We start from the raw sequence: 12,784 nt of genomic DNA, 5'->3' as shown, positions 1-12,784 counted from the left end.
TTGGAGCTGAGAGGATGTTGTTTCACTTTGGGAGCCAGGTGGCAGTTTACTGGGAACTGTCTCAGTACCTAAGGAGTTAAGAACTGAAGGTAAAGAGGGTTAAATAGGGAGAGATAATAGATCAGGATTGAAGGAGTGAGAGTATATAAGGAGTTTTGATTGGAAGAGAGGAGTAATATAACAGGGGCTATATACAATATAACAGGGGCTATATACAATATAGACACGGATTATTTACAATACAGAATAGGCAAAATTAGGGGAGTCCACTGCATACACACACTCGCGCCCACTTCTTGATATTAGAGATTTATTTATAGATTGTAGTTGGAGGCCTGACCCTTTTGGGATGGGTCTGAATGCTTGAAAACTAACTAACTAACTAACTAACTAACTAACTAAATAAATAAAATAGATTAAAAATAAAAATAAAATTTAGAAAATTGGCCCAGCACATTAGAGGGGAAAGGTTTTTCCAATTTCTAGGCACTTCATTAATGGCGGGAGTAAACTTTGCTAAACAAAGCTTTTGGGGTTAGATTGTGCATGGAGCATTTTAGAATAAACATAATTTTTACATCCAGAGTACTAAGCAATAAGGTAGTGAACAATATAAGAGGAGTCTACCCTATGTTGTATCATCTACAGTGTCTTATGCATCAAGGTTCCTTTCATGAAAGGAAACTGACAACATGGGCATTATGATTTAATAGTAACATGGCTTGAATTGAAAAAGAAGAAAAAAGGAGAAAAAAAGGAAAACAGAAAAGAATAATAGTAATTTGCAGAGACATACTCAATGAGTGGGGCTTGTAGCAAAAGTCTATGGTGTGCAGTTGCCTATTTCATTGGTCTTTATGGTCACAAGCTTTAGGTCATAGTAGCAGACATAATCAAAAGAAAATGGGTAAATTGGAGTATTTTGTCAAGACGTTGTCATAATGAGCACCGTATTTGGAGTCTAAAATGATAGAGCACTAAATTGTGAAATTAGGATGTTCAATGTATATCTCCAAGAACATCTGTGGACAGAGAAGTTGAAGAGTTATTTTATCCATGTTAAAATTAAGGCACTAGGGCCGGGCGGTGGCGCTAAAGGTAAGGTGCCTGCCTTGCCTGCGCTAACCTTGGACAGACCGCGGTTCGATCCCTCGGTGTCCCATATGGTCCCCCAAGCCAGGAGCAACTTCTGAGCACATAGCCAGGAGTAACCCCTGAGCATTACCGGGTGTGGCCCAAAAACCAAAAAAAAAAAAAAATTAAGGCACTAAAAACATACTGATAGTGAGCACTGCAACGGGAGTCCCTGGCATCCATTTATATTCTGCAATTGACACTGTGAATAAAAACATTAGAATGTTATGATAGGCCTTTGTAGTGAGTTGATTGAACACCTTTTCAATCTAAACATCTGTTTCCATTGTTGCAGGTTTCTTTGTAGTATAAAGAGAGTAAAGGCTTTGTGTTTTTCCTCTTCTGCTTGATTTGTTCCCTTCTCATTATACCCTAGCACCTACAGTGTTCAGAGTATCTACCATTTAGACCATTGTGTTTCTTTGTGGAGTTATTCCAAATACCACATATCAGTGATATCATTCTGTATTTATCCTTCTTCTTCACTTAACATAATATTTTCTATTCATGCTGCTGCAAATTGCATGATTATATCATTTCTTACTGCTATGTACTATTCCATTGTGTGTATATACCACATCTTCATGATTCACTGATCTGTTGTTGGACATCTAGGTTGATTCAAAGTCTTGGCTATTGTACCGAGTGCTGCAATAAACAGTGGTGTGCATACATACTCTTGGATGAATGTCTTTCTATCCTGGGGATAGATACCCTAGAGAGAGATTGTAGGCCATGTGGCAGCTCAAATTTGAGTTTACTGAGAACACTCCAGACTGTTTTCCATAGGAGTTGAACCAGACAACATTCCCACCAGCAGTAGATGAGAGTTTCTTTCTTACCACATCCCCACCGACAGAGATTGGTTCCATTATTTTTGATATGTGTATCATTCTCACTGGTGTAAGATGGTATCTCATTGTTGTCTTGATTTGAATTTCCCTAATGATAAGTGATGTTGAACGTGTTTTCATGTGTCTGTTGGCCATCTGTTGGTCTTCCTCAGAGAAATGTCTGTTCATTTCTTCTTCCCATTTTTTAAATATTTTTTAGGTTTGGTGGAGCTAATCTTTGTGAGTGCTTTATATATCCTAGATAATCAAACCATTATCTGATGTGTTGAGTGTAAAAAAATTTTTCTCATTCTGTTAGTTGTCTTCTAGTTTTAGCCCATGTTTCTTTTGCCATATAGAAACTTTTTAGTTTGATGTAGTCCTATTTTAGGTTTGTTGCCATAGCTCATGCCATTGGCATTCTATCATCAAAGACTTTTTGGTGGTATAAAGTCTTGGAGTGTTCTGCCTAGGTTTTTCTCAGTGAACTTTATAGCTTCGGGTCTGATTTCAAAGTCTTTAATCAATTTTGAGTTGACTTTTGTGTAAGGTATGAGGTATGGATCAATCTTTAATTTCTTACAGGTGATTATCCAGTTGTTCCAACACTCATCCATAATGGACATTCTCAAAAGCATGAAACTCATTGTGGTTTTGATTTGCTTTCCCCAACAAAAGTATGACGAACTTTTTTTTTTACATGTACCTGTATCAGTCACCTCTAGGTCTTCTTTAGAAAGGGTCTTCAGGTTTTTGCCTTTTTAAAAGTGTTTGTTGTTGCATTGTAAGAGTTCTTGTTATACTTTGGATTTTATTTCCTTGTGAAATATATATTCTACAAGTGCACTTTCATTTAACTATTTATTATGCTTTTTATGCTGAACAGAAAAAACTTAGTTTTATGATGTAATTTATTTTAAATTTTGTTTTCATTGCCATTGGAGACTAGTTCACAAAGATTGCTAAGACTGATTTTGAGAGACTTGCTATTTAAGTTTTCTCCTATTTATACTAAGGCTTCATGTCTTAATTCATTCATTGCAAATTCACGTTTGGGATCATCTGAGTTAGTGTCCTGTTTCTTTCTTTTGCATGCTATCCATATTTCTAATAGCATCATAACTTGTTATCCCTTATCTTTTTTTATGTTTTATTTTTGGGTCACATGGGTAGCTCTCAGGGATTACTCCTGGCTCTGTGCTCAGAAATTGCTCCTGGCAGGCTTGGGGGACCATATAGGATAATGGATTCGAACCACCATTCGTTTTGAGTCAGCTGCATGCAAGGCAAACACCCTACTGCTGTGCTATCTCTCTAGCCCCTATTATCTTTTACTTTTTTTTTTTTGGTTTTGGTTTTTGGGCCACACTGGTGATGCCCAGGGATTACTCCTTTATCTTTTAAGTCTTCTTCTCATATTGCATTTTCACCTATTATCTTTCATCTTAGCCCATTCTCTATCATGTTATTTTAGGAATATTGCTGAAACACAGAACTTCTGATCCGATGAGGGTGGCTTAATATTTTTAATGGTTTCCCTCTTCTGTGAGCTCTTTCTGTGTGAAGCAGTCCACGGTAGGCCAAGAAATTTCTCTGCTCACTCCTACTTCTGTTTGCAGTGTTCACTTACATTTCTTTTTATTTCTAGTCTCTGACAAATATCCTACCATGCAAGCATTTAGTATATTTACTTCTGAACAAGTGATCAGACATATAGAACCACAGTGGGTTGATTATTTCAACTGCTGTTTTTTAAAACCTCTATGTTATGGCATAAAATAATTTATTGAAATCATGCATGCCTATTTCAGATGCAAATTAGAACTTGAAATTAAATCCTTTCTCAATGAAGAGAACATTGGAAATGAATGTCTTTCTGATCTTCGAAATTTTGGTGAGTTTTTTTAATATATTAAATGTGGAATTTTATTTTGAAACTCAAAAATAATTTTAAAAACTAAATATGGGGCTGGAGAGGTAGCATGGAGGTAAAGTGTTTGCCTTGTATGCAGAAGGTCAGTGGTTCAAATCCCGGCATTCCATATGTTCCCCCGCACCTGCAAGGAGTGATTTCTGAGCCTAGAGCCAGGAGTAACCCCTGAGCGCTGCTTGGTGTGACCCAAAAACAAAACAAAACAAAACAAAAAACCTAAATATGGAAATGGGCTACTCAGTTCACGTTTTTATATTAATACTGTTTTTTTGGTTTTGTTTTTGTTTTTGTTTTTTTTGGTTTTTGGGCCACACCCAGCGGCAGTGCTCAGGGGTTACTCCTGGCTGTCTGCTCAGAAATAGCTCCTGGCAGGCACGGGGGACCTTATGGGACACTGGGATTCGAACCAACCACCTTTGGTCCTGGATCGGCTGCTTGCAAGGCAAATGCCACTGTGCTATCTCTCCGGGCCCTATTAATACTGTTTTTAAAGGAATTTAAAAATTATTATTTTTTCCTTTACATATGTGAGTATGTATATATTTTTTGTCTTGTTTTTTGTTTCCTTCTCTTCCTGTTTTTTGTTTCCTTCTCTTCCTCTTCCTTCTCTTCCTTCTCTTCACCTGTTTTGGTTCTGCTTGGTACAAAAACCTACGAGAAAAAGTCTTGCCTGGGATAAAAGCGCATGTCAAAACCAGGGCACAGAGATGATGGAACCTGACACTAACTATCACCCAAATGCACCAGCAATATAATAAAGCACCATTTCTTATTGCAAAAGCATACTAAAAAAGGGGAAATTTTATGTATAGAAACAAGCTCTTATCTACTAGGGATAAGAATTCATACATTTTGCAACACAGGGGCACCTCCCACCTTGAACACATGTCATGTGGTCCCAACTTAGACTCCATGTGATTAGACAGTGACTGTCCAACCCTGAACCCTAGGTCTCAGACATAGAACCAACACAGTTCTCTGCAACAGCTCCAGGAACCAAACTCCCTCTGGGACATTCTTAACTGCTCTGACACCAACATGTGCCAGTTTTTATATGACATCCTGACAATGAGAAAATGGCAACAACTTGATCTAAGAACAGGTTGTCTTACCTAACCACCTGATAAGATAAAATCAGAAGACACATTATTCTTTGATCTGTGCAAAAGCCAACATCGCTAATTTCAGAAGACTGATGTGACAACCATGACTGGGCAAAACTAATCCTGGGACCAATGAAAAAGACCCTAGTCTAGGCTTTGGCCTACGATCTGTACAATAACCAAGATTTCTAATTCCAGAGGTCTGACTGAGACAGCTGCAACTGAGCAGAACTTCTGGAAACATAATTAAAGACTTTATTTTAGGCTTCATCCTAGGATCAGTGCAAAAACCAAAACTGGTTAAAACAACAGTATTGGAACAGAACTTCTATAACTGCAAAGAAAGACTCCATCCTAGGCTCCATCCTATGACCTGTGCAAATACCAAGATCTCTAGTTACAGAGGTCTAATTTTATCATCCACGACTAAGCGGAAAGTTTCCAGACATCACAAAAGGACTTAGGGGAGAGTAAAAGAGCATGTATGGAGTCTGTAATTATTCCCATGACAGTATACTTCAAGGGCAGAGAAACCCTGTATCTCTTAGGCCAAGGGAATTCATTTTTTAATCTCCCCAATATTTACTGTGCCTATGCAAAAAAAAAAAAAAGCACAAATAATTGTTGTTTTTTATTTTTTTTTTTGTGCTTTGTTTTGTTTTATTTTGGGACCATGGTTATTGTTTGGTTGTTGACTTTATTGCTATGATGATTTTCAGGTTTTTTTTTTTTTGTATTGTTATGTTTTTCTTCCTTTCCTCTCTTAAATTGCTATTTATAGCCTCTAGAAAAACTCTTCCCATTTTTTGCTTGTTTGATTTTTGTTCCCCCCTTTTTTCTTTCCTTCTAACAGAACCAAATAACTTGAACCATCTTTTTCCACCTCACAAATTAAGGGGGATAAAGGAGGATATCAAGACCAAGTAGTCATATGAACATTGAGTAGAAATAAAAAATGATCAGACTTAAATACCAAATCCAAAGCCAATGATAACAGAATCAATACCCAATCTACAACAAGCTAGACACAGAGGGGACCACTTATACTAGCAGCCTGGGGGGGGGGGCAAAGTAAGGGGATATGGGATGCATGATGGGAACAGGGGTGGAGGGAGGACAACATTGGTGGTGGGAATGCCCCTGATTCAATGTCACTTTTTACCTAAAATATTACTGTGAAAGATTTGTAATCCACTTTGGTAAAAATAAAAAATATTTTTTAAAAAAGAAAAATTAATCTATATTTTATTGATTGCTATTGAAGAAACAAAAATAATGTTATGCCTTGGTTTAATATTTTTAACTATAGAACAAGAGTTATCAGAACAATGGTACACTTACCTTGATAATGTGATAAATCCTATTAAGCAACTGAGAGAAGATCTAAAATACAGAAGGCAATACATTATAGAAGATTCACACACACATGGGGAGTGTAACTCAGTGGCAATACTGAAAGAGGTTGGTATTATTTAATAAAGTTTTTATTATTTTATAAAAATATTTAAGTTTATGTAAATTAGTTTTATATAAAAATAAATTTATGTATCTTCCATCCACTCCATATATATGTCTTATGTATTAAAATTGCAAGTACACAAATTCTGCCAATATATATATATTACCCCATATATGTTTTCTGTACCTCATCTGCTCATGTTAGGCACTACTTCTATTCCAGGTTCCTAATGGGGATCAGGAAATCATCTGGCACCAAGGATTCTACCCTGATCTTTCAGCATGGAAACCATGTACTCTACCCATTAAACTATTTCTCCAATCCCTCTGCTCATTATCTTACTCATAGACCTGTATCTGTTTCAACATTCATTTCTATCCTGGAAGACTGCAATAATTTCATGCTGGTCTCCTTTATTTCATTCTGGTATTTCCTCCATTCTAGCATTCCGGGATCCTGCCTAAAACACAGAGAATCAAGTTATTCTCTGGTGAATCGTATTAGGGCTTCTGCTGAATCAGAATTGCCAAACTTCCCGAAGTCCACAGGTAGCAGGACTTCTTTCTGGTTCTTTTGTCTCTTCCCTTTCTAATTCTTTACTTTTCCTCATAGTTTTTGTTACTGTTGATAGACTTTCTGTTTCTCATATCCAGATTCTTTCCTTTTTTTTTTTTTCGGGTCACACCCGTTTGATGCTCAGGAGCTACTCCTGGCTAAGCACTCAGAAATTGCCCCTGGCTTGGGGGGACCATATGGGACGCCGGGGGATCGAACCTCGGTCCCGGTCCTTCCTTGGCTAGCGCTTGCAAGGCAGATACCTTACCTCTAGCACCACCTCACCGGCCCCCCCCAGATTCTTTTCTATCTCAAAGCCTTTTATACTGATGTGTTCCATTATCCCATGACTGTGAAGTCTTATCTCAACTGCCCTCTGCTCAGAAAGGCCAGAAATGATAATTTACATTATATTGATATTAGTCATAATTATTCCTATTTCAGCACTTGTTTTTACATCATTTACCACTTCCTGTTACTTATTTTTCTTATTAACTTCTGGAATATCTTTCCTGACAAGCATCACAATCATCATTGCATGAGAAATAGGTTTTTGGTTATTTTTCTCATTTGAATTTTTAGATTTTTTTTCTTTTTCTTTTCTTTTCTTTTCGTTTCTTTTCTTTTCTTTTCTTTTCTTTTCTTTTCTTTTCTTTTCTTTCTTTCTTTTTATTTTTCTTTTGTTTTTTGTGCCACACCCGGCACTGCTCAGAGGTTACTCCTGGCTGTCTGCTCAGAAATAGCTCCTGGCAGGCACGGGGGACCATATGGGACACCGGGATTCGAACCAACCACCTTTGGTCCTGGATCGGCTGCTTGCAAGGCAAACACCGCTGTGCTATCTCTCCGGGCCCGAATTTTTAGATATTTCTTAATGTTATTTCATGCATAATAATGATTTAAAAATCATTAAGTGTCCAAGGATATCTCAGCGTCTTAGAGAGTGTGATTTTCATGCTAAAGGCCATGAGTTTGATTTCTCGTGTAACTGTATATACTGAGAATAGTCCAGATGACTCTGCTGTTTGTGATCTCTGATGCCACATATGCCACATGTGCTTTCTGGTTACACAACAGTCAGGTGTAGTAGAAAAGTATAGTTAAAGGTAAAACTTCTGTGAGCATTGCAACTATAGTATGTCATCCTTGGAGAGGCACATGTGCAAACATCACAACTAGTGGAGTGTGACCCCTTAGAATCACAGCCCCCAAATGTGCATGTACTACAGCCAGGTATGTGTGTCTGTGAGAGAGAGAGAGAAAGAGAGAGAGATGAGAGAGAAAGAGATGACAGAAAGAGAAAGAGAGAGACCCTTGTTTGCTGTATTACCAACAACAGAAGTTTGGGCAGGGAGAAAACTTTAAAACAAAAAATTAAAATATAATATATATATAATATATTTTAATAAATGGCATAAAATATATTTATGTTCTTTTGGGGATTAGAGTTAAGGATTAAAAGTAAATAAGGGAGATTGAATCAGAGACAGTCCTTTTTTATTATCTTTAATAATAATTTATTTAGGGGCCAGAGAGATAGCATGGAGGTAAGGCAATTTGCCTTTCATGCAGGAGGTCATTGGTTTGAATCCCAGCATCCCATATGGTCCCCCGTGCCTGCCAGGAGCAATTTCTGAGCCTGGAGCCAGGAATAACCCCTGAGCACTGCCAGGTGTGACCCAAAAACCACAAAAAATAATTTATTTAAGCATAGCGGTTACAAATATGTTCATAATTGGGTTTCAGCCATAAAATGCACAACCCCATTTACCAGTGCAACTTTCTTTCTTTCTTTTTTTTTTTTTTGTTTTGGTTTTTGGGTCACACCTGGCAGTGCTCAGGGGTTATTCCTGGCTCCAGGCTCAGAAATTGCTCCTGGCAGGCACGGGGGACCATATGGGATGCCGGGATTCAAACTGATGACCTTCTGCATGAAAGGCAAACGCCTTACCTCCATGCTATCTCTCTGGTCCCACCAGTGCAACTTTCCCATCACCATTGTCCCCCATTTCCCTCCTCCCTATTCTCTGCTTGTCTTCTTGCATTTCTCTATCATTGTCATGGTAGTTGTTAATATAGTTATTTTTCTAACTGCACTTACCACTCTTTACGGTAAACTTCATATCATGGGCTGGTCCTCTTCTTTATTGTTGCTGGGTATTATTACTATACTACCTCTTTTATTTTTTTTAAATCCCATGATGAGTGAGACTATTCTCTGTCTCTCTCTGTCTCTCTCTCTCTCTCTCTCTGTCTTATTTCACTCAACATAATAGAAATATTGTCCTTTCAAATCTTTGCCTTGCTACAAGGCAAAGACCAAGTGAGACTTGTTTGATTCAAAATACCTGTAATCCCACTGTATTTTCTTAACCTGAAATCACATTGGACTTTTTTTCTGATAAAACTTGTGATCTATAGCATTTCTCCAAGCCTTCTCTATTTAATTATAAATATGAATAATTATTATATTATAACTATAAATTGTGCTTGATCAACTTTTCTTTTTTCTTTAATATCTTATCATAGTTAAGATGATGTTGATAATAGTGCTTAAGTTTATGGTATTAATATACAAGGTTACTGCAAACTTCACCACTGAATTATGTCTCTGTTACTTCTGGTGTAAAATTCTATCTCCCTATCTACTCCCCATTATGTGTTGATTGATAGTTATGGTTTTGGTTGGCTACCTTGGCTACCACCATGTGCTCTAGACCCTGAACCTATGTCAAAGAATTTTTCTTACTTGATTTTTCATTTATTTGCTTTTTAGTATAATACATATGCCTGTAAGTATTGGTATTAGGGAGTTGGAGAGATATTATAATGAGAGGAATGCTTATTTTGCATGTGGCTGGTTCAGGTTCAATCCCTGGCATCCTATATGGTTACCCAAGTACAGCCAGGAGCAATTTCTAAATGAAGAACCAGGAGTAACCCCTGAGTACTGCTGGGTTTAGCTCCAAACCCATAAATAATAAATAAATAAATAAATATTAGTATTGAATGAAGCACAGTATTTTACATACTACTTGTCTAAATTTTTCCATAGGTTGATTCTGTCAAGGAGCAGTTGAAAGATGTCTTTGAAAGACTTAGCCTGGAACAACAGAAAATAGAGAATGATCTTTCTGACTGGAGTATGAAAGTAAGTACAGTGTAGATATTATTTTGATTATTAATATGTCATTTGTGTTAATAAAATAATCACAGGTCCTTTCTTTAAGACATTAGATCATTCTTCAGAAGAAAGAAGCAACCCACTTAATGAACTGCCCATGGAATTAGAAAATCTAGACTGTCCATACCCTGATCTGAAATCTTCAATTCTTAATGAGTTCTATAACTTTACAGAGAAATATAAAAAGAGGCTTCAAGAGTTTGATCTACAGTTAGAAGAAATATGCAGGTAAAAATGTAATAGGTAAAGCATCTATGTGTGCATGCATGTATTTTGCTAGCTAGGTCTTGGACCCATGCAAGACATAGTTTACCCTGAGTTAATATGCCCAGCTTCAATTATTTTGGTTCTGTAGCTTTTTTTTGCCATTACACTTCTAATTTACTCTTCTTACAGTTAGTAAGCAATTGGAATATATTCAGTTAGTAAATATTTAGATTGGTTATTGAATGGAGAGAGTTTCCTGTTCACCATTATGGTCTCTGAAATAATTATTTTAAAGATTTATAAGATTAAAACATGATGAGGTCTTTATTGAAAATGCTGAATGTGGTTTTCAAATTAGAATTTGAAATTTGATGGATAACAATAGAAACTTTACCGTTGAAATTATGTTACCTATAATCTAATGTAATTTTGTCTTGTGGTAAACACAAAGTATGTTTCTTGCAAGTAGAATCTTGCAAGCATGTTATTTTTTTGTTGCTTTTTTAACCTGATGGGGAATTGGGGAATGATGATGAATTAATGACACATTTTATCTTCTTTTTTTTTTTTTTTTTGGTTTTTGGGCCACACCCTGTGACGCTCAGGGGTTACTCCTGGCTATGCGCTCAGAAGTTGCTCCTGGCTTCTTGGGGGACCATATGGGACGCCGGGGGATCGAACCGCGGTCCATCCTAGGCTAGTGCAGGCAAGGCAGGCACCTTACCTCCAGCGCCACCGCCCGGCCCCCTCATTTTATCTTCTTTTTTAATAATTTATGTAAACACAAGGTTATAAGGTTATTCATAATACATTTTCCCCACAGATACAAAACTGTTCATGACTGACTTTCAGTCATACAATGTGCAAAACCCTTAAACAATGCATAATTTCTGCCACCAATGTTTCCAGTTTCCCTCCCACCCTTCCTCCTGTCTGTCTCTGGGGCAGACATTTTTCTTTTCACATTTTTTCTGTCTGTCTGTCTGTCTGTCTGTCTGTCTGTCTGTGTCTGTCTGTCTGTCTGTCTGTCTGTGTCTGTCTGTCTGTCTCTTCGTTTACCTCCTTTTTGAAATTGTAGTGTGCAAAATTGTTACTGAGAGATATCATGCCTATCACTTTAACTCCTTTATCTCCTTTCAGCACCCAGTTCTTGTCCAGAGTGATCACTTCCAACTATTATTCTCAGTGGTTTCTTCTCTGTCCTCAATGACTTTTCCACTATTTATGGCAATAGAAAATATACATAAACATTATGTTACCTATAATCTGCTGTAATTTTTGTCCTATGGTGAACACAAAACACTTTTTGTAGATTTTTTTTGTTTTGGGGCCACACCTGGTGACGCTCACGTGTTATTCCTGGCTATGCACTCAAAAATCGCTTGGGGTAGGCTAGTGAGCACAAGGCAAACGCCTTACAGCGCATACTGCTCTGGCCCCAGAACATTTACTTTTTTTTGGTTCAAACCCGGCATCGCTCAGGGGTTACTCCTGGCTCTGCTCAGAAATCGCTCCTGGCAGGCTTGGGGGACCATATGGGATGCTGGGATTTGAATCGATGACCTTCTGCATGAAAGGCAAATGCCTTACCCTCCATGCTATCTCTCCGGCCCCAGAACATTTACTTTTAAAGAGCTATAAATATCCCTTCAACAGTTTTTATTTCTTGTAAAAAATTATTTGAAGAGAAATTTAAGATAACATAATAACATAAAAAGCATGTATTCCTCTCTAGAATGTTCCCCAGAAACTTCATATAGAAGGGAGACTATTGATGTAATACATGGTAATGTTTATGAGTTAGTTCATTAAGTTAAGTTTAATATAGAATTTATAGTATAAAAGATGTATCTGTCAAAACTGAATTTTAATCACATTGTATTTGTGGTTCATCAGAGGATATTTTTTCAGAATATATTCAAAAGTATATTTTCTTTAAAAAATCTACAAAATCGGTCGGAGAGATGGCATGGAGGTAAGGCATTTGCCTTTCATTCAGACAGACCGTGGTTCAAATCCTGGCATCCCATATGGTCGCCCCGAGCCTGCCAAGAGCGATTCTGAGCATAGAACCAGGAGTAACCCCTGAGAGCTGCCGGGTATGACCTCCCCCCACCAAAAAAAATCTACAAAACAGGGCCCTAGCAGTAGTGCAGCGGTAGGGTGCTTGCCTTGCACACGGCTGACCCAGAACTGACCATGGTTCAATCCCCTGGCGTCCCATATGGTCCCCCGAGCCAGGAGCTATTTCTGAGCGAATAGCCAGGAGTAACCCCTAAGTGTCACTGGGTATGACCTGAAAACAAAAACAAAAACAAAAAAAAGTAAATGTTCTTTCTTTGGAAGAGAAGAAAATAAACATGACAAATATTTGTA

At 37.5% G+C, this 12,784-nt stretch overlaps 1 protein-coding gene across 1 annotated transcript in view; it reads left to right on the top strand.

Annotated features, from left to right (window-relative positions):
• Positions 1–3,813: 3,813 nt before the first annotated feature.
• The window catches only part of CCDC148 (coiled-coil domain containing 148), a 260,420-nt gene continuing 251,449 nt past the window's right edge, over positions 3,814–12,784 (top strand). The window contains exons 1-3 of the mRNA XM_049773125.1: positions 3,814–3,861; positions 10,073–10,168; positions 10,248–10,429. Of these exons, the coding sequence (XP_049629082.1) occupies positions 3,814–3,861; positions 10,073–10,168; positions 10,248–10,429 (326 nt within the window). The remainder of the gene's footprint in view (positions 3,862–10,072; positions 10,169–10,247; positions 10,430–12,784) is intronic.

Source organism: Suncus etruscus, chromosome 5 (assembly GCF_024139225.1).
Source record: "Suncus etruscus isolate mSunEtr1 chromosome 5, mSunEtr1.pri.cur, whole genome shotgun sequence".
Classification (NCBI taxonomy): Eukaryota; Metazoa; Chordata; class Mammalia; order Eulipotyphla; family Soricidae; genus Suncus; species Suncus etruscus.
This window is presented reverse-complemented; position numbering and strand designations above follow the sequence as displayed.